A 25,884-nucleotide genomic window follows, 5' to 3' on the forward strand; every position below is an offset into this window, starting at 1 on the left:
AAAAAGGAAAAAAAGGAATTAATAAAATTAAATTAAAAATTACAAAATAAAAAAATAAAAAATATTTCTGATAAAAACAAGTAAGGCAAGGCTAAGTTCGGTTGAAACCGAACATTTTCTGCTCCGATTTATAAGGTATTAAACCCATCGTATTTTTGAAAAACCTATAATTAGCTATATGAGAGCTAGGGGAAGTTATTACCCGATTTTAACCATTTCTGGTACAGAGACACACTAGTAGAAGTAAAAGATTCCCTCTGAATTAAATTAAAGTATCTGAGAGATTTACCGATAATTTCTGTGAAAAATTACCCTTAGGCAATGAGTTCTTCACATTCGATATCAGGAGCATTGAAAAGTTATAGCCCGATCTCGGCGACTTTTCCACAAGTGAAGCCACAGATCATATACAGTATTTGTGTAAAACTTTATTCCGCTATCTTCATTGGTTCCTAATGTATATATTATAGTGAAGGAATCAGATGGAATTTGAAATTGAGTTATATGGGAAGTAGGCGTGGTTGTGAACCGATTTCACCCATTTTTGATTCGTGTCATTAGGGTGTCAAGAAGAGAATACGTACCGAATTTCATTGAAATCTGTCGAGTAGTTCATGAGATATGGTTTTTGACCCATAAGTGGGCGACGCCACGCCCATTTTCCATTTTCTAAAAAATCTGAGTGCTGCTTCCTTCTGCTATTTCTTCTGTAAAATTTAGTGTTTCTGATGTTTTTGTGGAAATATGTCCCTTCCTAGTGCGATCCTTTGTACTAAATTTTACCTTTATAACTTTATTTATGGCTTAGTTATGACACTTTATGTGTTTTCGGTTTTCGCCATTTTGTGGGCGTGGAAGTGGTCCGATTTCGCCTCTCATAAACAGACATACATCGGGATTTGAACCCCACTCGTCACCCTGATCACTTTGGTATATATAACTCTTTTAGTTTTGTGTGTAACATACAACAGTTATGTGAACCAAAATATTATATTCTCTTAGCAACTTTGTTGTGAGAATATAAAAAAGACAAAGAAAATACTAATATTAAAAAAGTAATAAAAAAAAAATTAAAAATAATTTTTATTAAAAAAGAAATTTTAATTTATAATATTTTTTTTTTTTTAATTTTAATTAAAAAAAAAATGTTTTTCTAAGTTAAATTATTTATTTTAGTTATAATATTTATAAACTTTTCTACACTTCTGACTAAATACTGATATACGAAAATAAAAAAAAAAAAAATAAAAAACAAAAAACACTTAAATAAATACCAACAAAACCGTTATCAGCATATTTGCTTAAGTAACGAGCCACTTAATGTACAACAAAGCGTGCATGCATCGGATAATCCAATTACTGTCAACTTGGTGTCATTTTTCATTGTGAGAACACGATACACTTGCACAAACAGATACACAAACACATACACATACATGGAAACATGCAAGAAATAAAATATATGAGCATATGATTTAGTACGATTGCAGAACGATTGCTTGGCGACGTGCGCGAGTTCAAGAAAATACGCGGTCTCTGGAAGTGCAACAACGGCGGCAAGGCAATGGAAATCATCAGTGGAGCTATTAAGCTACAGAAATGACTAACTAGGTATGTGTCTGCAGAAAATGATATGGGCAATCATATGATATACTCTGTATAGTTGGTATGTAGTATCTAGAGACAGTCACTGCCACTGTGCGCGCGGAAGCAGTTAAGTGGTGGGAAATTACTTGCGGGAAGAGTTAATTTTAGCTGAAAACGAGTAGCGGAATTGAGTCAGCGCACAAGTTCAGCGGCATATTTTTGTTTGTTGTCATTGTTGTTGTTGTTATTGCTGTTACAGTTGACTTGGCGAAATTGGGTCATGCTTGATGGAATTTTAGTGCTCTTTTATTGTTGCTTTGCGGTATTGCTGTTTCAGTAGCTTGTTTCAATGATTTTATGACTGGCAATTAAACAGCTGAGTTGATTGTTCTTGTAGAATAATCGCTTCTTAATTTTCAAAAAAAAGGAATAAACAAAAATGGAAATAATTCTTCGTAAGATCTCTTCATTACTGCCCACGCTTTATGATCATCTTTTTTTTCTCTCGTTCTATTCATTTCTCTCTATCTATCTCTCTCATGTCAATGACCACTTCGAATTTCTGTCCAAAGCGACTATTCCAAAACTAGCTGTAAAGAATACTTGGTACTTCTGAAGACTACCCTAAGTAACTACCTAAATTCCACCTTCTCTAAGTATAAATGGAAATTATATTATTAGTAAATATATTAACATACATTTCGGTAGGTACCATAAATCATTTTGGATATAATGAATTTTATAAAAAAAAAATTTAAACAACATCAATCGTCAGAAGTCAACGAAGGATCTTTTAGACCGAAGAGTTCTCAAATATGGTTCTAAACAACTTCGTATTCAAACCACAGCCAATACACTGCGATTTAATTTGGTCGTATCTCTTCGGTTTCGCTCGTGTAATGACAAAAGAACATCAATATACAAGGGAATACTCTAACCTAACCTAAATTAATATATATTTAGACAATTAGAGTTATTTGTTAGAAATTTGGTTGGCGGATAAACTTCTCGCTAGATGTCGCTGGAATCTATGTATTGAAAAAATCGTATTTATGACCCCTGGGAGTAGTTCTCATGATATATTATTTCGATTTGTATGAAAAAGTGACCTAGATGAGGCAAAATAACTCATAGAGTGTATCAAAATCACCAATTGCATAACCCAAAAAAATAAATATGATAGGAAACAAACAAAATATACCAATCACATATTCTCTCCGCCTTCCCATTGCCACCTTCCATTCTACGACCCACTTGTCTACAAATCAAACAAGCTTCAGTGAGTTTACATTCATCAGGCATCATTGAGTTTGGCTATAGATTTTTTTCCTATAGTTCTTATGCATCAGCAGATTTATGAAACGAATTAGAGGGCGAAGAGGACGACACGACGACAGGAATAACACACAAATTAAGTGTAAATGAAGGCATACAACGGCACTTAACAACGAAAACAAAAATAAATATTTCAAGAGTCACGGCGCACAATGACAATAACAACAGCACGGCAACAACATTAAATAGATGACAATGGCAACGTCGAGGATGCCGCACAATTTACAGTTAACGACGATGGCAACAAGAAGTGGCCACTTCAATAAATTGACTTACGTTGCAAAATCTGATTTCGTATGCTGTTTGCATATGACGGAGTACAAACAACAACACATACGATAACTGGCAGTGAGAGTTTGGAATACTCATATACCATAATAAGGAGCGATACAATGTGATTTGTTGCAAGCAGCTGAATCAATGATACTTGTGCAAATATTTACCATATGAATTTTTAATGGCGTGCAAAATGCCGAATTGCCAGTGGCAACGGCACACAACAAGGCAGTCAACAAGCCAGCCTCAAACAGGCAGAAGCAGTGGCAGGAAGAAAGGAAGGGTTGCATGTGTGATAGGTGCGGAAGTGATTTTGCTGAATTTTAAATGATTTGCCAAAATTTAATATACACACACGAGAGGTAGCAAAAATTAGCATATCAAATATGCTGAGGCAGCAGCCTGGCGTTGAGACAACACAAACCAGCGAAACAGTGAAAGTCCAGAGAGAAAAACAGCAATGTTATAAAGTGGCACCAGCAAGCAGCAAGTGTTATCAAAGCCTTGTGCAGCTGACTGACTGTTGTTGACTCTGCTGAGTCGAGTGCTGCAAGCAGAAGTCGAGTCTCAACAATTTAGGCAAACATTCGGTGAATGCTGGACGCAGTGGGTATTACGCCATCTCTAGGCGGCAGCGCGCTGTGTGCGCGCACGCATTCAAGTGTGATGAAATTGCACTCAGAAAGCAAGCAACTCCACAGGCGGTGGGCCGTGCACTCAAGCGACGTTGGCAACTAGCCACTCCTCTTACGTATGTACGAGGTAAGTCGTCTTGTGTAGCGTCGTCTAGGCAATTGTGCACTTTTTTTCTCTCATCCATTTTGCATTAATATATGCATATGCATTGAATTTCGATTGCGATTTTTTGCACTTATTTTTTTTGTTTGGAATTTCTTTTACGGTGCTTAAGCATAAAGCAACGTGAAATTCCAGCTGTGCAATTGTTAAAATGGAATTCTGTAGAAAATAAACAGGGTGAAACGCAGCACGCACATATTTGAAGGATATTTTATAAATTTTGAAAATATTTCATATTTAATTTTGCATTTAAAAAATAAGTCGATTAATTTTGTTCGATTTTTTATCGATATGTTTTCGATATTTTTTATTTTCGGCTATAATTGTTACTTAAACTGTAAGCACAATATATTTTCGATTGATTACATTCGATATTTCTCGATATGTTATCGATAATTCCTCATATATCGATAATTCACCAAATTATTATTAATTTATTTTAATATTATACTATAAGACTTTGTTCCAAAACTATATACCGATAATTTTAATCGATAATTATAGATTTAAAAAATGGTTATGTGTCCTTACAGACTCAAATTTGTCGAATTTTGATTTGATTTGAGATTATATTACGTAATACAATTAGTTCTGTTAGTGTTAGACCCATTTAAAAAATATCGTGAAAAAATGTTGCCTACATTTCGGCGTATTGGCTTTTGCTAACTGATAAGCCGAATTTTAATTCAATGGATCAAACTATGTCATATATATTTTACTCAGAATGTACATCAGAAATCAATTTTTTTGTTCTCAAAACGAAAAATCATCTAAACCATATTTTCAACAATGACCCCCAGAAAAATTCCATCAAAACCAATGAGTATAGAAAAAGTTCCCGCCATCACTTCCTATTCTTTATTGCCAATGTCAAAGTGTTGGCAGCAACAATGCTACCGGCAATAATTGCGGTCGATTACAACACGGTATTGATGTGGCTACAATAGTTGCGGCTCTTGTTGCCTTTGATTTACGTTTCTCCTTTGACTTTAGCATTGCTTTTCAACAGACTTTGTTCACTGCCGCTTTTGCGGTCTTTTGCTTTGGTTTTACCACAAAAGTATGCGAATTATGCACAGTTATTAGCGTTAACAATTTGCCGACTTTTGGCGCGACTTTGTGCGGCCTTGTCTGGCTAAAAAGTGAAAGATGCATTTGTGGTGGGGACAGTGTTCTGTGGGGAGTCAGGGTTCAGGGATAGCCGAAGATAATGGAAAGTTATACGGTGAGAGGTGTTAGAGTTTTACCTATGTTTCGAGTTAAAAATTTCATGAAACATTAAGAAGTGGAGTCCGATGTCCATGCCGGAGTATTATAAGAATCATTGTATAGCAATTCCCAGCTCCATTTATAGTATGTAGTAAAGTATATTATTATTGGTTTTATAAAGATGATCGAACTATGTAACGATAAAGTCACGTGCTGTGTGTTACAAAACTCTGGAGTAGTGATTTATAAGTCTACAGATTGTCTAACCTCGTGAAATGTGAGCTCTCATGCGCAGATTAAGATTAGGTAAGAAATAAAAAATTAGATTGCTATAAGTTAATGACCAAGGTCGCTTTGAAAAGCTCCAGTAGCATTCATTCCAACCTCTCCAACCTACAAACCTCAAGCAACCAAGTTCGTCACCACAAATCCTTCGCCAAAAGACTGACATTCAATACATTTCAAATAATCCACTGTGCAAAAAGGACTCCAAGGAAAATTGTGCCGTCAAACATACAGAAAGAAATCCTCTTCCGTGCTCGCTGAACGGTAAAAGCAACAAACAAATTGACGACCAAAGGTTTAAATACCATGTAGTTAGGGCAAGAAAAAAGTGGCAGCTGAAGCGAAGAGCGTAAAGCGTAAAAACTTAACTGTCGGCGTTTTGTTTCATTTTCAATTGAATGAAACTCATTTTTCTACACTTTTTATTGTTTGCTGGCGTTTTGCATTTTTCATTTCCACGTTCCGGCTGGTTTTTTTTCAGTGTTTGCTTTTTGTCGCTCGTTGGCTGGCTGGTTTGGTCTGTGGGCAAAAAAAATCTTTTTGTAGGACAATTCAAGTGGAAGTCGAAGGCTTTGCCAAGGCGGCACTCGCATGCAATCGCATTTCTGAGTAGCAGACGGCGGCTGACGATGTCCGACTACTGACGACGCGATTAACGACAACTCGACTCGACGACCAGCAAACAAACCAGTCCGCCAAACGACGAGTGAGGCGTGTGCGCACGGACTTTTTATGCGAACTTCATGGATATTCGAGTGTATAAGTGTGTGTGTTTGCTGGTAAGTGGCGGTAGGTAGCTGCTGACAGCTTTTGATTTTATAGTTTGGCATTTTTAATTATAATCGTATTGTAATAGCCAACAACAACAACAACGACGACCAGCAAGGAAGGCGGTTGCAATGTAAAAAGCGGGTTTTGTGCAATGAAGCATTTAATGTATGTGTATGGAGGAATCAAGAGTTGAAAAAAATCACACGAAATAATAATAATGCAAAGCGAAAGCAATACTGAAAAATCAGCATGAAATGTGAGCAGGAAAAAGTCACAGGGGGCTCGCCTCGCCAACAACACCAACAACAACAACAACAACAATGAAGCTAGCTGACGAGAATCCGCTTTTGTAGACAGCCGGGCATTGGCACTCAGCAGTTTTTGCTTAATGAATTCTGAACATGCACTTTTAGGCGTGAACAAATCCACGCCATGGGGAATACAACCACGCACACACACACACTTATGCCTTACCTATATTTGAATAAATGTTTGCATGTTTGCATGCCTGCTTGTTTGCTGAACTTCACTTTGACAAAAAAGGTGAAAATGAGGGTTGCTGCTGCATGAATTATCCGCAACATAGTAGCCGCGCTGACTTTTGGTGTTGTTGTTGTTCTATTCAGTGCAGGACAGTCAAAACGTTTAGTTGGGAATTTAAATGACTGATAATATCGTGATTTTGTGCGCACTTACGGAAATTGCCCAAGCATATATCACAACTATTAATTAATTACTCAACGATTTTTATTGGCATAATTGGTTGTTTAGTTAAAACTGTTCAATTATGAAAAAAAAATTTACGGTTTTGATATTATCATCATCGAGCAGTAATTGATACAGGGGGTGTGTTGAGACATGAGATTATACAGGACACAGAGCATAAACGGTGGATTTTCTATTAGTAGTTATTTATGAAAACAACTTTGAGACTATAAAAGTAACAAAATGGCTCTTTTTAAATGGCAAAAGTTACCGTTCACCCATTAATCATTCCTTGATAATCGCCGATGAAACCCGAGAGTTAGTACTTTAATACAGTTTCATGATGATTTCAACAATATTCATAATATACTTAACCTCTTCGATCACTGACTCTGAGTATCACTTTGCGATCACTTTATGATAAAGCTATCCTACAAAAGGCATTCTGGATGTTCACACATACATTTTAGAAACATCTACTATACATTTCTGGTACAGATCAGCTACGAGAGAGCTGGTCAGAGAGATTTTTATTGTTGCAATAGTTCATATCTTTGTTCAGTGTCCTTTCCGGTTTCCTCGACTTAAATTGAAACGAAGTCCTCAACATTGATATTTTTTATGTGTTTTTATGTAGTTTTGGAAAATTGATAGAGTTGGCTTATAGCCGTTTTAAATGTCTTTGGAAGCAATTCTCTTATTCGTGATGATGTAAGGTCAATTTTTAATTATTTGAACTAAGCTCGATTAAGGTACGCAGATCGCCCTTTCTGATCTTAGTTCAGGATCCTAATAATGATTGGGTAATTTTTTTAAACTTTTTTAATTTCCGCCTCACTAGTATACTAGCTTCTTCTTCTTCTGGACTGACGTAGAAACCGCTTACGCATCTCTCCGTGTGACAGTTTGGCGCCAATTGGTAACACCAAGTGAAGCCAGGTCATTTTCCACCTGGTCCTTCCATCGGAGTGGAGGTCTCCCTTTTCCTCTACCTCCTCCGCCGGGTATTGCATCGAAAACTTTCATAGTTGGAGCATTTTCGTCCATTCGAACAACATGACCTAGTCAGCGTAGCCGCTGTCTTTTTATTCGCTGATCTATTATACATATGTCAATGTCGTCGTATAAGTCATACAGCTCATCATTCCATCTTCTGCGGTATTGGCCGTTGCCAATGTTCAGAGGACCATAAATCTTCCGCAAAACCTTTCTCTCGAAAACTCCTAATGTCGCCTCATTGGATGTTGACATCGTCCACGCTTCTGCACCATAAAGTAGGACGGAAATGATGAGGGACTTGTAGAGTTTGGTTTTTGTTCGTCGAGAGAGGACTTTACTTTTCAATTGTCTACTCAGTCCAAAGTAGCACCTGTGGGCAAGAGCGATTCTGCGTTGGATTTCGAGGCTGAAATTGTTCGTGTTGTTGATGCTGGTTCCCAGGTATACGAAATTATCTACGACTTCGAAGTTATGGCTGTCAACAGTGACATGAAAACAAGACTGTTTGTTTGATGACTATCTCCTGTCATGTCGTCTTGTACCATTACCATTATATCTACTTATTGTCGAGCCGAGTTACAAAAGTAAGTTTTCAAGAGCTTTACACTATACATATATTTCTATATTTTATAGCTGTGCAATCTGCTTAGAAATACACCTTGTATCCTGCCATTTAGTAATACTAATACTAATCTCTTAATTAGGACATTAAATTAACAATTTCAGAATTTCTCAAGTTATGCTTCCTTTAGGGCCTTCGAATAGAGCAGAGTATGATTAATTACTTCTGACTCCTCCACTAACGATAAAAATACTTACAAGATTGTGACCCCCTACGAACGCATGATTGATTTGGTGGGAACTTTCTCTTCAGAAAATTGATTTAAATGCCCAAGAATGATGGATTTAGATGAGGACTAATGGATATGGATATGGTTATCAACTGGATGTAACCTAATTTTGATATTGAAACAATTAAAAATTTTCAGTGATTTGGGAAAAAAATGACTTTTGATCGTGGTGCCTAAAGAAAAAGTACCGTTCAGCGACATCTATGGTCAATTAGCTTTCGATTTTTGTTTGCCTAAAGATTTATTTTAAAGTAGCTTATCATTAATGAAGACAATTTTAGTCCTTTGAACCAAAATTTTCGAGACTTACTGAAGTTTTTGCTATTTCAAATAACTTTGAATTGGAAGCTCGTTCAAATAGAGAAAAAATATATCCAGATTACAATTGAAAATCAAAAAATCCATTACAGCTTAGATTGACTTAAACTTCTTCAAAATATTGCCACAATATTATTCCATCAATTATTTCAACGATGAACTCATTAGCATAGATATGTCAATAAAATCTCCTCAAGTTGCAATAGCTCTAAGAAACTTGTTATTCATAATTTGCTATAAGATACAGAGCTTTCACGTAAGAAAACAATATAATAGATATGTATGTATGTAGCCATTAACCTAACCCAACAAATAATAAAATAATGCTTGAGTGCTCATAGATTAGCAATGAATAAATGTATGTTGTGCAATTAAAAATCAATTTATAAGCGATTGCATTTTAATCACCCTCAACATGGTTAATACACACACACAACACATACACACACATGCATGTGAGAGATTTAATACAGCGCGCTGCAATGTTGCCACATTTCACTGCAATAAAGTGAATATTAATTAAAAAAAACCGTAAACCTGTGCAACGCAACTAACACAAATGCAAAGGCAAAGCATAAAGAAGAAAAAGTGCAAAACGGAATGTGGAAAACTATGAATGTGCTGCTGATAGAAAGCCAGCGACGGGCGAATGATTGCACAGAAATAACGAAAAATCAACAGAATGCATACTGAAAAAAAGCAAACAACAACAACAATAACAAATGCGATTACAGCAACAATAATAAATAGAACAACAAGCCCAGTAATAACAACAACAACAAATGACGCAAAGGTATACCACAAAGCCCGAAAAAAGGGGTGAAAAAATGACAAAACACTCTCATGAGAGCAAACAAATGCAGGCGGATAAAAAGCGCCAGGCCAACAACAACAACAATAAGAACAACAGCAAATTAATAGAGTAAAAGACAGCTGAAGCGGTCAACCCGAAATGCCAAATAGCGCGTCGAAAGCACGCCTACCTGACAATTACACAAATATCAAATGCCAAATGGTGGAATTGAACGCATATCCAACAAAGCTCAGCGTGGAAGTAACCCTTAATAAATAAAATTGCCTCGAGCAAAGTAGGCGAAAATGTGTACAAATCGAATCGATTAATTGAGTATGCGGCCGCACGCCACCCGCCGTGCCACTACCACGCAATGTGGCGGATAACGGTATTATACTTTTTTCGCAGCGCCTGATGCGTGCGGCGGCGGCGGCGACGGCGGCCAAACGCTAATAGTGTATCTATATTAAAAATCATACGATGCGAATGCGGTACAGCGCCGCCCCGCCTCACGCGAGAGACGCGGTAAACGCGCCGCATATGAAGGTACAGTAAGCAAGCAAGCATTCCAGCAATGCTGGCTGACTGACTGACGTATGCACTGGCACAAGAAATTAATGCTGCTCCTGCGCGTAATTAAAACAACAACAACAAGTGCAACAAAAACTATGCAAAAGTCAGCGCGCCCGTGTGTGTCTGTGTGACATAGAAAGTTCGAGTGCCACCGGATATAGTACCGTTAGCTGTGACCTGACAAACAAAATTAGTGGCATAACTGTATTAAAAATAATGAATAACGCGCATGTGGCAACGACGTGCGTCGCGTCAATGCGTGACGAAGTTGAAAAACACTGTTATGTTACAGTTGGGGAGCGGCGGCAATTGCGAGACACCTTGAACAGTTGATGTTGTTGTATGCGTTTATTTGCTGTTAGCAGAGACATCGTGGCTCGTCGCGTTAAGGATACGGCGGCGATAACGCGTCGTCGCGCGACACACATAAACACACTCGCATACATAAACAGTTATACGAGCTGCTATCAATCGTCATTAGCGACCGGCCGTGTGAAGGAAAACGCGCGCGCTCAAGTTTTTCTACACTCACGAAACGCACTTTTCTTGTATTTGAAAATCACGAAATTTTCTCCGAGTAAACTTAACTCGCGCCGCGCTGCCATACTCTCTTTGCACTTGCACTTTGTCGCACATACACTGCACTCTCTGTGCGTGCTCTCCGACGCTCTTTTGCTAGCTGCTGCTGGCCGTTAGACGAAAGGCGCTAGTCAAATTATATGGGTCCGGTTTGGCGTTGTGAGCGACCTTTCGGTTCGGTTAAAGCGCCTTGAAGGCGCTTTCCACTACTTGCCATTTAAGCGTCTGTAAATTGGGCTTTTCACACACAGACACACACACACACGCAAACGTGGATACATACAATAGTTAGATAGATACATATCTTGTCGGTGCGCTCAATGCCGTCGTTTTGATGGAAATTCTGAAATTCATAACGTTACGTGCGATGCAATGGCGACAGCCAACAACCCCTGAAAAACTTGCGATACACATTTATGTGGGTTGCCGCATACGCGCAAGACAAACAACGGTCAACACACACACACACACGCACAAACGCACGCACGTACGCGGTGTGAGTGTATGGCTTGCGCGCCTGCAAGTATGCAACGGCGTAGCTAAGAAATGTCGTAGGCGTTGTTGCTGTTGTTGTTGTTGTTGTAGTGGCAATTAGAAAAGGATGAATAATTTTGTTTTGCGCTCATCCATGGTGAGGTGAGTATAAATCATGGCAAAGGATACAAGTTTTATTCGATTAAAGTGGGTAACAAGTAGATAAATGGCATAATTTTGGTGAGTGCCACGCAATGAAGTGTCAGCCCAAATTGAGTTTGTCTTTGATATTAGGTTATGCTACATTTTAGTAGCGAAATGTAATTAACTGAAGTTTTTTAATGTGATTTTAGAAATCAAATATTCGTTTTCAAGATTTGAGATAAAATTTATTATTCGAGACTTATTATTTTTTGTTGGAAATAAAATATATTTTTGAAGCTGGAAAGTAATCAAAAGTTTGGTGTTGAGCGAAATTAATTTTAATAATAATATTTATAGTGATAGCCTAGAGTAGAATTGGGAAAGATCTTTACTATGGAAGTTAAGCTACGATTTTATAGAATAAGATAAAATCCTGAGAAAAGCTATTTTGACCTCTGACCTTGAAGAACAATTTGAATCGTATCTAGGCTCACACTATGGAAAAATGTGGCAATTTAGAGATTAGGTTTCGGGATTGGTTCCCGCAACGGAGATTATGACGACACAACTTGGGCTGGTGAAAGATCGGTTCTTTGTAATCCCAACGAAGCCAAGGCTTTTCAACCTCAGACCAGCGAAAGTTGGACAGGAGTTCATTATAATTGTGCTTATTGGAACAGCTAACAAAACCATTTTACTACGAAGTTCGGTCTCCTTCTGAGAGGTGTGTTATTCACTCTGACAGCAGAGCGGCAATACCGGCCTTAGATTCGATGCCAGTACGCTCTAAGCTAGTTAGCAGGTGTCTAATATCCTTATCAATAGCATCGAACTACATTGCAAGCCGACTTGCATGAATACCCGGTCACTGTAAAATCGCAGGAAACTGCAGCTGCAGACCAGCTTGCAAGAGAGGTTACCGTAGCAGCATTGACGTCGGAGTGGAAGCTGGTGGATACTCCGTGGTCGACATGCGCTAGAGATCTGGACAGACTGACTTCGAGGGAGCTCGCCAAACGCTGGACAACAACCAGAACATGTGCAGTAGCTAGGTCTTTCTGGTCCGCGGTGGATGGAAAACGGTCCTTCCAGCTGCTGTCGCTTAGACTCATCTTGTCGTAATCATTGGTGTGCTTACTGATCACTGTCCAATATGCACACAAGCGATGAGACTAGGGATCAAGCCAAATACCAGTTGCCAAAGATACTTGGAGGAAGGCGAAGAGGAATCACTTACTTCTTCAATGTACAACATTTGCCAGACTAAGGTTAAAACACCTCCGTAGGTATACCTTCGGTGAACCCAGCGAAGTGACTGTAATCGATATAAGCCGACTTAAGAATTTGTAATGGAGTTCAAGCATTTTGTCGAATCAATAGGATATTGGCGATCCGTCTGGAGTATTTGGGTCTCACAAAGGACAGTCGAAGCTGTCTAAGTGCGTCCCTCTGAAGTTGCGAAGATTTACGCCTTGACCTAACCTAATCTTTATACCGCTACAACAAGAACAGCAATAAATAAATTCTCTCTCTCTCTCTTTCTAGTTCAAAAATTTACTTCTCGGTTTGCGAAACCTAAAAACATACCCTCGTATATAAAGCCACTTATCTTATTATTATTTATAGTTGTCGTTAAAATGAGGAAAGCCACTATTCATAACCAATAATTTTTAACCATCGACATATTTTTTTACTTACAAATTGTAACGTCATTATGTAGAGAGAATATGAATTAATTTACCTGAAAATAGAGAAAGACAAAAATAATAATTAATTATGGAAATACTAGAGCTAGAACACTTATATACTAGGAAATCCAATATTTTGGTTTACAAATTATTAATGCTCAGAAGAAGTGTTTAGAGTCTTCATAGGTTACTTCATGTAATGAATCGAACAAATAACTGGTATAAATCTCATCCACATAATATCTTGCAATGAAATCAACAGGATTTGCAATCTGAAAATTTTGTTTTTATAAGAAAATGGCCAATAGAAGGCGCCCATAGTTCAAAACATGCGGGTGGTCTCCAACTAAACCTTTAGTCTTGTATAATTAAGATCTTGGATTCTTTTCGTGTTTCGAACTGGCACAGGCAGCTTTTGGTGGAAAGTTGCTATATGTTTCACCCGAATTCAAGCGATGCATTTAATGATATACCCTTCTCGCACCCAGGGTTGATATGGAATAGTAATAAGACTGTGAATAAGGTGATTGTCAAAGTTTCCCTTATCGAAATAAGCTGCTTTTGAATTCTATATCTTCTACTGAGTTCATTATAAGCAAAACGACCTTGAGACTATTGAGGAAGTAATCTCTTGAAAGTAGCGCATATTATTCCCCCGACGACACTGTGGCTCAGCATTAATTTTTTTTCTTCCTCATATCGAGTATTACGCGCTATTTTATTTGCGTAATTAATTTCGTATTTGATAATAATTGATGTAGATATTACTAATAAAACTATTTCTATTTCATTAGCACTTGTTGTTAAATATCATATCTTATCTGTGTTATTATCTCAACAAAATAGCTTATTTATCAAATTATACCACTTATACAATGGAATTACAACAAATAAATCGAGGACATTAGAACTAATGAGTAAATACCGCGCATACCATATTGAAATGCCATAGGAAATGCGAAGGCGAACTGAAAACGTTTTGACGAGCGATTATGCGAAGCATTTCGTAGTAAGCAAAGGCGTAATAAAATAAAGATTGCTGATAAGCCAAAAACCTCAAAACATGCTGAGAGAAAAAGGCAAAAAAACGAACTGGCAGACAGTACAGTACGTTGGCCGTGCCTCCCCTGCTGCCGCCGTGGACACAGTCGCCAAGCCTTATCAGCGACCACTCACGCGCACGCACACAGGTTGTTCTAGTAGCTTGGTGGTGGCTATTGCAAAACTCATATTCACACACACACACACACACACACCTTGGACAAAGAAAAACAATAACAACAACGCGCAATAAATTTCATTTCAGTTCAGTTCAACTCGACACTCTTTTCAACGTTGCTGATAAGAAATCAGTTTTACATGAATTTCGCTGTGTTATGACAGTGCAGGAGATTTTTTTCTATAAAAAATAGAAAAAAGTTTCCCAAGATAAAAGTGGTTTCATAGAATATTCAAATGCGAAGGGGAAATGCGTGCGGCAGGCAGCGTCTAAATAATGAGCAATTTATTGCCTCTTTAACTGTCGCAGTTGTTAAGTGACATGATTTTCAAGTCAAGTCTAACCATTAGCATGCTCCATCCAACGCACAAACACACAGGCACATACACGATATCGCCAATCTAACGCTGTCGATTTATCAGACTTGCTGACAATTGGCACGAGCATGAGACTGTCTCAGCAGCGCTTCTCGGTGGCACCACTTGGGAATTAAATGTAAGTAAGTGGGCACAAAAGCAGGTCAGGGACATTCCCATGAATGTAAGCGGAAGGCAGCACAGCGACGAGCGGATACTTGCAATAGTTTGCGATTTGCTTTTTGTCGTCTGCTTGAGTAGCTTGCGTGTGGTGTCTACGTGAGGTGTAGGAAATGCTAGAGAAGTGCTTGCCGTGTGTGCGATTTGTTAAGGATATTGGTGCAATGTTATGGTGATAATAATATGTGGGACGATTTTGTTGAAGTTTTTTCAATTCCCCAGTGACATTTTTTTATTTGTTTGGAGATATTAGAACTATATTTCTAAAACAGTACAGTAATATCACTCTGTTAATTAGGTCGATGGCACACTTATATAAGGATAGTTGGTTATTAGTTTGAACACTCAAGGATTTTGAGTGAGTAAGCTTCGTGAGAAGCTCAAAGCGGACTTTGTCAGCTCTTGTGGGTCTTTGCGGTATCATAAAGGACCTTTGACTTTAGCTGTCAAAGTGGAATCTCTTGTGGCTTGTCACAGGGATCTACAATATAACCTAAGCTAACCTAGCTTGAGCCAAGTTTTCTAATACGAGGACTGAAAAACTGGTACAACGAATTCAATCGTGGCCGACGCTCGCTCAAAGACGAATTCCGTGAAGGTCGTCCCAAAAACAGCCATTGTGCCAGAAAACATCGATGCCGTACGTGAACTGATAATGCAAGACCGTCATGTAACATACCTTCAGATAGAGGCATGCCTATGCATTTCTCCCACCAGCATACATTCGATATTGCATGAACACCTGACCGTAAAAAAAGTTTGTTCTCGTTGGATCCCGCACAATTTGACAATCGCTCAAAAAAAAGGCTCAAAAAAAGTGCTTCGAAAATTGGTTTGAGCGCATGCAAAAGTGTATAAATCTTGATGGAGAATATTTTGGAAAACAATAAAATCATTTTCGTTTATAAATATTCCTATTTTCATTATTAGGCCAGAAATATATATAGCAGTCCTCGTAGCCCCAACATTTGTTTGAATTCACTCTGCAACATTTGCAAATATCTAATCCTACCTAGAACAAATGAAAATGACTATCACATACCAGTTTCGACTATATTCTTATTATCTGTTGGTTCGAAGCAAGATTTGACGGAAGGAACCGCAGTTGACTACAAATAGTTTTCACATAAGAAATCTTTACGCTTTTACTAATGGTCTTCCACGTTTTCCAAACCGAGCTACGAGCTCTGAACTCGAGTTACCTTTAGTAAATATATTATGATCTATTCTCGGAGCTAATAAATGTTCAGAACACTAGTATCTCTGACTTTTAGAACCAAATTCGTTCGAGACAAGTTCGTTATTTATATATTATGGATCCGACCTTCCTCAACACTTGGGAACAGTAGAGAACACTTTGAAGTTCTCAAGAATACGTGCTTTTGGACTTATCAACGTGGACCTAAATTATATTTTTCTATGTTACATGACATACATATTGGTTTGTGGAGTCGACAAGCGAAGAACCAGTGAACTTCCGATCATGAAACTCTCAATGCTTGTGGAATAAATTATAGAGTACAGCTCTATTGGGACCAATTTCGTCGGGCTCAGCGAGGCCCTCAGAGGGCCCGCTGATATGGCCGTACCGTCTGCTTTAAATTTCGACTCGCTGATTAATTTTTTTCTGTGATAAAAATCTACATACTTCACATCTTATTAGGTTAGTTCAAAATATGAAAAATGTCTCAAATTAAAAAAAACGGTCTGATTTTGTGGCAGGGTTGTATTTTGCATGCGTTTTTTTTTTACTTGAAAACGAGTTTTTTCAGCTTTTTAGTAATATAATAGCTTTGAGTTGTTTGTTGGTAAGTATATTGATACCTCTCCTCCTATTTCTTTATAAGCCTACTTATTTGCTTATACTTAAGCCACAATAGACTATAAAGTCCAACAAAAGTACATCTTTATTATTTTGAGATATCTATGCAATAATATATTATATCAAAAACCCACTCAAGACTTAATTGAATGATCTTAAATCACCTTAACAAAAACAAAAAGCAACTTGAACTCAACAGCAATAAAATATTCGATCTTCTCTTTAAGACATTCATCCAATCATTAGCATTTTATACTGTCACACTTCGTTTGAAATATTTCTTTACATTGCACTTTGTATGATTTATTGGCAATTGTAGGTCAGGGTTGCATTGCAGCGACAGCAAAGGAAAAAACGCAACAAAAAAGCGACAGCAAAGCAAAGTGTAAAAAGCAACAACTATGCCAAAGTGTAAACACAAAAAAGGGGGGACTAATAGACAACATTTGCTGTCACAGCGTTATTGAATTAATATGCAAAAATATAGCAACAACAACAACAACAATGTTACTAAGCGTGGCATTAAAATGGCAACAACAACAAAGGCAGCAGCTATGGCGGCAAAATGAATATATTACATATAGATTGGCAAGCGCATATGAATGCGTTTGCATGCGGTGTTTAGCGCGTTGTTTGGCGCTTAAACCGCACAACAACACAACGCTGTGAGTATAGTTAGTCTCAAACGGCAGCTTAACGCTATTATTATTGATGTTGTCTGATGTGATGTGATGTGGCCCAGTGCCACTGATGCTCACTGCCAGCGCCGGCGAAATTGGCGTGCAAACAACACGCCATCAACCCAGCCAACTATCGAACGCTTAGCTATTTGCTTACACTCGTGTATACTTAGGCATACTCGTATGCAGCGCGGCACGCATGCACGCTATGCAAAATAGTTTTCCGACACGAACTGCGTTCGCGCAGCCAGTGAATTTGCTGAATTTGTTAAACGATTTGACATTAGCGGGCCAAGTGCATTGGCGGCAAATGATGTAATGCGATCTAACGTGAATGTGGGTACAGGGTGCGGCTTTTGATGTTCTTGGGTGAAATAATGAATTCAATTTTTGTGCATTTTTGGAATATTTGTTTCAAAAAAACTCACAAAACCGTCGATAATGGAACAACTTTATGGGGAAAAAGAGGATTAAATATAAGAATTTGAATACCAGGCTTTATCCAATATTATTAAGAAGCATAAAAACTTCTTGAAAACCACACTGGTGATTTAGTGGGTATATGAATGACATCATCAATGACGCTGGGTCCATTTTCAATCTATAAGTTGAAAGAAGAGATGGAAATCCATAAATGTAAATGTTAAGACAATATCCTTCGAAAAAATTTATGGAAAAGATCGAGATTCTTAACGCTTTCAGTAGACGAATGATCTACAAAAATATCGTTATTAATCTAAAGGGTTTTTGAGTAGGGTAGCTACAAAAGTAGACTGATAGGGACGCAATATTTTTCCCGCTCTTTTAAAATTTCTCTTCAGTAAGGTTTGCCATTTCATCATGGAAAGATATACGATCCAACAACAAGTCGAAATTGTTAAAATTTACTACCGAAATTCGGAGTGAGTGGTCTCAACTTTAAGTGTGCTACGTACTACGTAGCGATGAGTCGCATTTCTGGTTGAATGCCTTTATCAATAAGCAAAATATGCTTTATTGGTCAGGCACCCCTTCATGAGTCACCATTACATCCGAAAAGATTACGGTTTGGTGCGGTTTATGGGCCGGCGGCGTCATTGGGCCGTACTCCTTCCGTGATTGGATGATATTGGATGATATGGACTTGGACAATATGTGTATGTGAAAACCAAGTTTGATGAACGTGTTTTATCACGAAATGGTCCAGCCTCGGCCGAGCGATCTAACGCCGCTAGACTATTTCCTGTGGGTCTACGTCAAGTCTATGGCCTATGTCAACAAACCAGCGACGATTGATGAACTACGAATGAATATCGAACGTAAAATTGCAGAAGTATCGGCCGATTTATGCTTGAAAACTGGGGTGGTGGCCATGCAAAAGATTTAGAGTTCTATCAAAAAACGTTTGTAGTGCTCTTATTGAAGAACCCTTTATTACCTAGATCTTCCAACACACAATAAATTGTATAGTTCTATAGAATTTTCTTGACATTGAAGTTCAAAAAATCAATCAGAGACCAAAAACATTCCACTGTAGCAATTTCATTTTAAGCTCAGTATCTTTTCCATGAGATATTAGTGAACTGGATCTCTCTGTCAGTTCTTCAAAAGAAAGAACTCTGTGGGAAAATAAGTTCTAGCCCTTAAGAAGTGGAAGATGTAATTTCTTCTTTTCGAAAGGAATTTTATTAAAAAAAAAGTTTTATTTATTTTTATTTTTATTGAATGTCGTTGTTGGACTGAAGTTGTCATTGTGCTTATAATTATGTAGATATTTTATAATGACTTTGATATGACTCCTTTATCATAAAATTATTAAATATTTTCTACATTTTCATTATATATAATTTTATAATTTTCCATTAAAATATTTTTTAATTTTATTTAAAATATTTTATGCAATAAATTTATAATTGATTTCCTAATAAAAATGTCCTAAAAATTATATTCAATTAACTAACGAGCAACCCTTTAATTTAATAGGCGAGTGCAACTAACTAGCTGAAACAATTCGTCACCCGTCGCGCTTAGATGACTGCGCATATTTTAGTAAACACCTACGTTTTATGCCGTGAATTTGTTGTTTTCACGTTCGCATTCACGTGTAGAGACAACAAATGTGTACACTTTAACCGCTAACAATTTGAATAAATGAATTTTTTATGTGCAAACATCAGAGGAAATCGACGACTATGCGACAACACATTTTGTTGATAGGCTTTCCGATTAGTTGGTGTTGGTGTGCGAAAATGCTTTACAAATGTACGTACAAATGTGTGTTGTCGCGCAAATCAAATCAAAATGCCACCAACAACAACAACAAGAAAACAACAAATTGCGGAAATTCGCATGGAAACTTTGTCATTATTGGTTTTTCGGGTCGCTTAATGTCGTGCCGCAGCCGTCGCTAACTATTTTAGGCAGGTTTTGTTGGCCTGTATGCCTTTATCTATTTGTGTGTATGTATGAAATGCAGCAACAAATTCATCGTCGTTGCGGTTAAACGCGCGTGCCATGCGCGCCATACCGTGACGCAGCGCTATTAGAATGAACACCACGAATTAAATAATGGCGGGTGATACGAGGAGCTCCACGAGCTAATGGCTGTCTGGCTAATCGATTTACTAAATATGCGCCAGCTATTTGATTATTTACCCGGCCACAAACACTTTCATTGAAACGCCAAATTTGTGCGAGTCCAACGCCAAAGTTCAACGCTGACACTATGTGTAAGCATATTTTATGGTGGCCACCGGTGGCGGTGATAGCGGTGTTCGTTCGCGCGTGGGTGGCGTGTTGTCGAGACCTAGGCCAATGCATGCTAATTAACGCACAAACATATTCATGTACATACACAGTATGAAATTTAAATATTCAATATTTTGTTTTGTGATTTAAGTGTTCGAAGTCAACAACAACAACAGCCAGCGTTTCATTGCATTTTCTATTTATCACATATTGGAATATTTGTTTTATTGCACATGTCAGTTACGGTAATTAGCACGGCAGGCCTCACAAGTCTCACCAAATGCAACGATATGCATGTAAGGTAACAAAGACCTTGAGTAGGTGTGGCTCGTCATTACGTCACAACGATTTCCATGCAAACAAACCTGTCAACGAGTACGTCGTACAAACGTTTACGAGTAATCTTGTTCATACATGTTTATTTATTTGTGCTGCACTTCAACGAGTGACAGTTAATTTATGTAAGTGTCAATTACTAATCATTTACAAAGCTTTGCGAATTCCATATATTTGCCGCAATTTGTTTGCATAATCATTGTGTAGTGTATTATAAATACATATGCATGTGTGTTTGTGTGTGTTTACCAGCTGTGGTGTTGATAAGCAATTCGATTGCTAATCACAAACAGATGAATTCGGTTAATTAGGTGGAACAGCCAAAGCACATTGAGCTGCCTGGCACTTCGAATTTAATGCCATAATTGTGTGTTGACCCGACTAATGCATGCGTAGGAGCAATGTCTATAAATATATGCATGCATAACGGAAACACTTGCACATTGCACACTACATTAGTTATTTAGTGTTTATTAAATAATTTATTTGTGCATAATTAACACTTTTGACACATATTATTTGGCATTAAGTATGTGATAGCTGCAGTTAATATAACACTAATATATGCTTGTAGGTGTTTAAAATTAATTCAGCACAATTAAACAACACTTTAACACATAATTCAATTTTAAAGCATTCAACAATTGCCATTTACCGACTTACTTGTGCCAAGTTTGTGTTGTGTATGGTTAAGCGCAAGCGAAAAAAGTGCCAGACAAGCGGCACTGCTTGCAGTTCAAGGTTATCAATAGTCCATAAACATACATATAAGTTGAATAACTGAATTGTCATATTGCGGTGTGCAATTTTTTGTTTATTATTAAACGTTTGGTGTCTTTTAGCAAAATATTATTGAAGTAAATACTAAAAATATTAAAAAAAAATCACGTGTGCTGACAATATTCTATAAGTTGGAGCAATAATTTGTTATTATCGAATTAACAAGAAATTGATAATTAAATGATAGTTTATGTGAATTTAGACATCACTTCACAAGTGATAAGATAAAAAAATAAACTTCATAGTGGGGTTCCAAGAAAAGCTACGACTTTTGAGTGTATACAAGACAGTCAAGTATATTATAAAAAACCAAGTCAAGGAGCACTATTCTAAAATAATAGTTCTATTGACAACTACAACATCACATACAATGATTAACAGAACCATATAAACCATTGAAATTCTCCAACAATTGTGATCCGAAATGAAAACTCACAAGCTGTTTGACAATTTTTAGTAATCAGACCGACTTTATTTCGTATTTTCTTATTTATTTTCATTACAGATGACAAAAGTAAACTAATTCCGCTCTTGGTATATTATCGGAATCTATCCTACATCCCTGATAAAGATAGTTCATGAAGTGGACCTGGACCTCAATGCAATTACACTGAAGATTCTTAACAGCATCCTACAGCTAATCGTAAACCTTAATCCGTAGCAAAAATTTGTGTATATCTACAGTATATTCATATTTACAGAGACATTTTAACTCACAGCTCAACTTCTACCAAGCTGAATACACACAAAGCAAATCACCTTTACCAATTAATTACTAAGCTCTTCATATTGTTGTTGCTGCTATCAGTCGCGCAACTTCGACAAGTCAACGCTGTTTGACATTTCACAAGCAAAGTTCATTTCCCCAACAACTCATTTGTGGTTTAGCTGAACGTCCAGTTTGGAGGAGAAATAGCGAGAAAAACGCAAACAAAAACAAAAGACAAATACATATGAGAAAATATTAAATTATGTATCTCATAAAACGGATGTGTATGTATCCATTTTTAAGCATTATCCCCAAACACGGCGCAAACTTTTTGCTAGGGCATGGCAAATTTCTAAGAGAAAGAGTAGAAAACAGAGAACAACAATTAAAATAGCAGCCAGAGTTACCGGCATTTCACTGTCATTACAATTTCAACGCAACACAACAAACGAATGTGAAAAATTTACCGACAATACTACAAACAACGGCCGCAACAAGCTAAACCAAACAATGACACGGTGGATAAAATTCTGTGATATGTGTAGATAACTGTGATCTGTGCAATCTGTCTGGTTGTCGGCTAACAGGAATTGCTGGCAATGGTTTGGACAAAAACGGTAGTAGATATAGAAAAATAGCAAATAACGTTGCATAAAATATGTTAGCAAAAATGCTGATGTTCAGCAAGCGTGATGTCATATACATAAGATGTCAATTAGCTGGTGGTATAAGTGGTGGAAACTAAAAAAAAAGGGAATTTATCAAATTGTTATTGAAAAAGTTGGATTTATGTTGGACATTTGCATTTCCACAGCAGTTAATCGTAAAATAAAATGTAATATATCATTACTTATAATCAAAGAATAATTGTTTCGAAATACACACACTTCTAATATAATTGAAACTGAAGTTGTTCTTGAGATTGCCTCAGTTTTGATTTTTTTATTAATTTCACAATCTACTTTCCCGTTTATCAATTTCTGATTGCTCATTCGATTGGCGTTTAAATATTTACATCAGCACTTTCTCTTTCCAAAAATTGCCAAGCGGTCTTGACTACCTTTGCTGTTTATATTTATGTATTTTGTAGCTTAGAGAACTGGTATATTTAAATTTTATGACGCTGTAACTAAGCCAAAATATATAAATGTATCAATAGTCAATATTCTATTTAATAAAAGAAAGCAAATGAATATGCAAAAGTCAAAAGTAAAAACCCAGTAGTAGATGTATATGTAAATTAGATTTAAAGAGTTGCCCCATTTACATTTGTATATCAAGTATATTTGCACGTTATTTATGTTAATTAATTAATGTTAATTAACAAATATGTAATTTTAAATTTTAAAGCTACATCTTCTGAATTCCTGCATTAACATAATTTTCACCCCGATTTAAAAGGCTAAAGTTATGCCACAACAAAAACAACTGAGAACAACACGAGTTCGTAACATAAACAACTGCGTTTACTTTTACCATTTGTGGTGTGGTGTGACAGCATTATTTACCTTTCATACAACAATTCACCACACTTCATTCAGCAGCACTTCTCAGTGCATTTATTTTAGGCTATTTCTCATATTTGCTACCTGCATTCTTGCGAATAAATGGAATAATACAGTCGTCAGCTGCTAAGTGGTGGAAAACACAGATGTGGTGGAATTATATTGTGTTATTTGCTTTGCAATTAATTCACCTTCGCTTTGAATGTTTCACTATTTTAGAGTATTTTATGCAACCAATTAAATAAACAAACAAGTAAACATAAACATTGACATACCTGGTCGATCAAGCGACTGTCGTCGACTCATTGGCAATTCTTTTTAAATATTGCTGCAGAAAAATGACGATGACTACGAGTGTGAACTTCGCTGAATAGTTGTTATTGTATTGAGGTGTGTTATATTTACTTCATTTGAACTGACTTCTTGGGTATAGCATTCGTTGTTAGGTGTCAAAATTAATTACATACACATACATATATATTCAAGATTTACACATTTTCACAATTATTTGAAATGCACTGGGTGTCTATGATAATTTCACGTTTTGTAGCGCCAACAAACGTAAAGCAGACATGTGATAGCATATATATAAGTAAACCGAAAAGGTGCATAAGCGGGGAGGAGGCACACTCACACTTGTGTTGCGTATGGGCAGCATGCAGTGTTGCTGGAAGAAGGATACAGCGCGCGGTAGGGGAAACATGAAAAAATAAAACACTACGAGACCGAAATCACAGACGTTTTCCTTCGAATATTGCAGAACGAAGCACACGGCTATGGGAAACGTAAAGGCAAATACGATATTAACGGCGGCGAATAGAAATTATAATTTCGTTTCTTCTTCATTTTCTCAAATTGTGCTCTATGCGTTTAGCATACATTATAAACACTTTTATTATTCGTAAATACACCACTTTTTTATATTTTTAGCTAATATTTTCACTTTTTTCTTCTTAAATAAATTGTATGCAGTTGTTGCATCAATTACACAAAACGCGGTATGCAACCTTCGTTTCTTTTCGATGCCGTCGTTTTGTCGAAGACGAACAAAAGAAATTTGTATTTGTGTGGTGGAAATGTCATGTGTAGAAAATTTTTGGCAGTCCGTTTAAAGTGAATGGTTAAATTCGCCACACGACAACAACAATGTTCAATGTTCACAATGAAAACAAATTTACTTTGTCTAGTAGTTTTTTATGCATTTACACTTTACATTCGCATTCGTGATTTCTCAACGTAAATGATGGTGAAAAATCAAGGCGATGACGGTGATGGCTAGTGCGCATCGTACACTTTCCCGTCTCTTTTATGCATTTATTTCTATGATAGAGAAGAAAACCAAAGCAAACTGGCGCAAATAGTGTATTTTTCTGCAGTTTTACTAGTTATTTTCGATGCTCAAGAATTTCACTTTACTACACACAGTATATATTAATCGAATGCGGTAAACTTCACAATCTGTATTTTGGCGCTAAAATTTTAAGCGCTTTATGTTTGTTTATTATAATAAAAGCTATTTTATATAAATTTTACACTTGATTTTCGCCCAGACACACACTGCAAGACTATAGAAACGGGACAAGGAACTGCGGTGGGCACTTTTCACTAAAACACTTTTTATTACATTCCTGTGTTCACTTTATGCACAGTTTATGACACTACGCCAATAATGCGCACTTAGCTAGAGTTTATTGCATTTTTCTAATTAAAAATAGTTTATTAATTCACACAAAATCGTCAATCGTCGAGGAACGTCTTTCTAGTCGCCTTTCAACTCCGTGCCGTTGTGGCAGACTTAATGCTGCCACCTTTGGCTATAGTGAGGTGTGGTGGAAAGGATAAATGCAATTACATTTCATATTTGTTTTTGGAAGAAGCTAAAATGCACATATTTAATAAAATATCCAAATTCCATATAAAATCTAAAGTTTTATTAGTTAATTATTGAAATTAACTTATTTAAATTAGATTCATCAACTTTGCGGTAAAGTGGCAACGTCGTTATGAATGTACTGCGAAAGGCAGCAAGGTGAAAATGGATGGAGGAAATGTAGACAGATGTTGCAGAGATAAAGAGATGTCCAACTCTATTTTCATTGGAAGTGAGAGCGCACGGACAAACGTCAAAACCTACCAATCTTTGACAGTTGACTGGAATCAGTAGGTTTTGACGTTTCGCAATTGG

The 25,884-nt window shown here is 36.9% G+C and overlaps 1 protein-coding gene and 1 long non-coding RNA gene across 2 annotated transcripts in view; one reads left to right on the top strand and one right to left on the bottom strand.

Moving 5' to 3' along the window:
- Positions 1–25,504, bottom strand: part of LOC105216383 (mucin-19) — a 99,442-nt gene extending 73,938 nt beyond the window's left edge. Inside the window, exon 1 of the mRNA XM_011190848.3 lies at positions 23,975–25,504. Within this exon, the coding sequence (XP_011189150.2) occupies positions 23,975–24,005 (31 nt within the window). The 5' untranslated portion in view covers positions 24,006–25,504. The remainder of the gene's footprint in view (positions 1–23,974) is intronic.
- LOC128922363 (uncharacterized) lies at positions 21,026–23,331 on the top strand. Its single transcript, XR_008471604.1, has 3 exons — positions 21,026–21,446; positions 21,991–22,128; positions 22,187–23,331. It is a non-coding gene; the product is annotated as an uncharacterized LOC128922363 (long non-coding RNA).
- Positions 25,505–25,884: the final 380 nt, after the last annotated feature.

This window comes from Zeugodacus cucurbitae, chromosome 2 (assembly GCF_028554725.1).
Source record: "Zeugodacus cucurbitae isolate PBARC_wt_2022May chromosome 2, idZeuCucr1.2, whole genome shotgun sequence".
NCBI classification, from domain to species: domain Eukaryota; kingdom Metazoa; phylum Arthropoda; class Insecta; order Diptera; family Tephritidae; genus Zeugodacus; species Zeugodacus cucurbitae.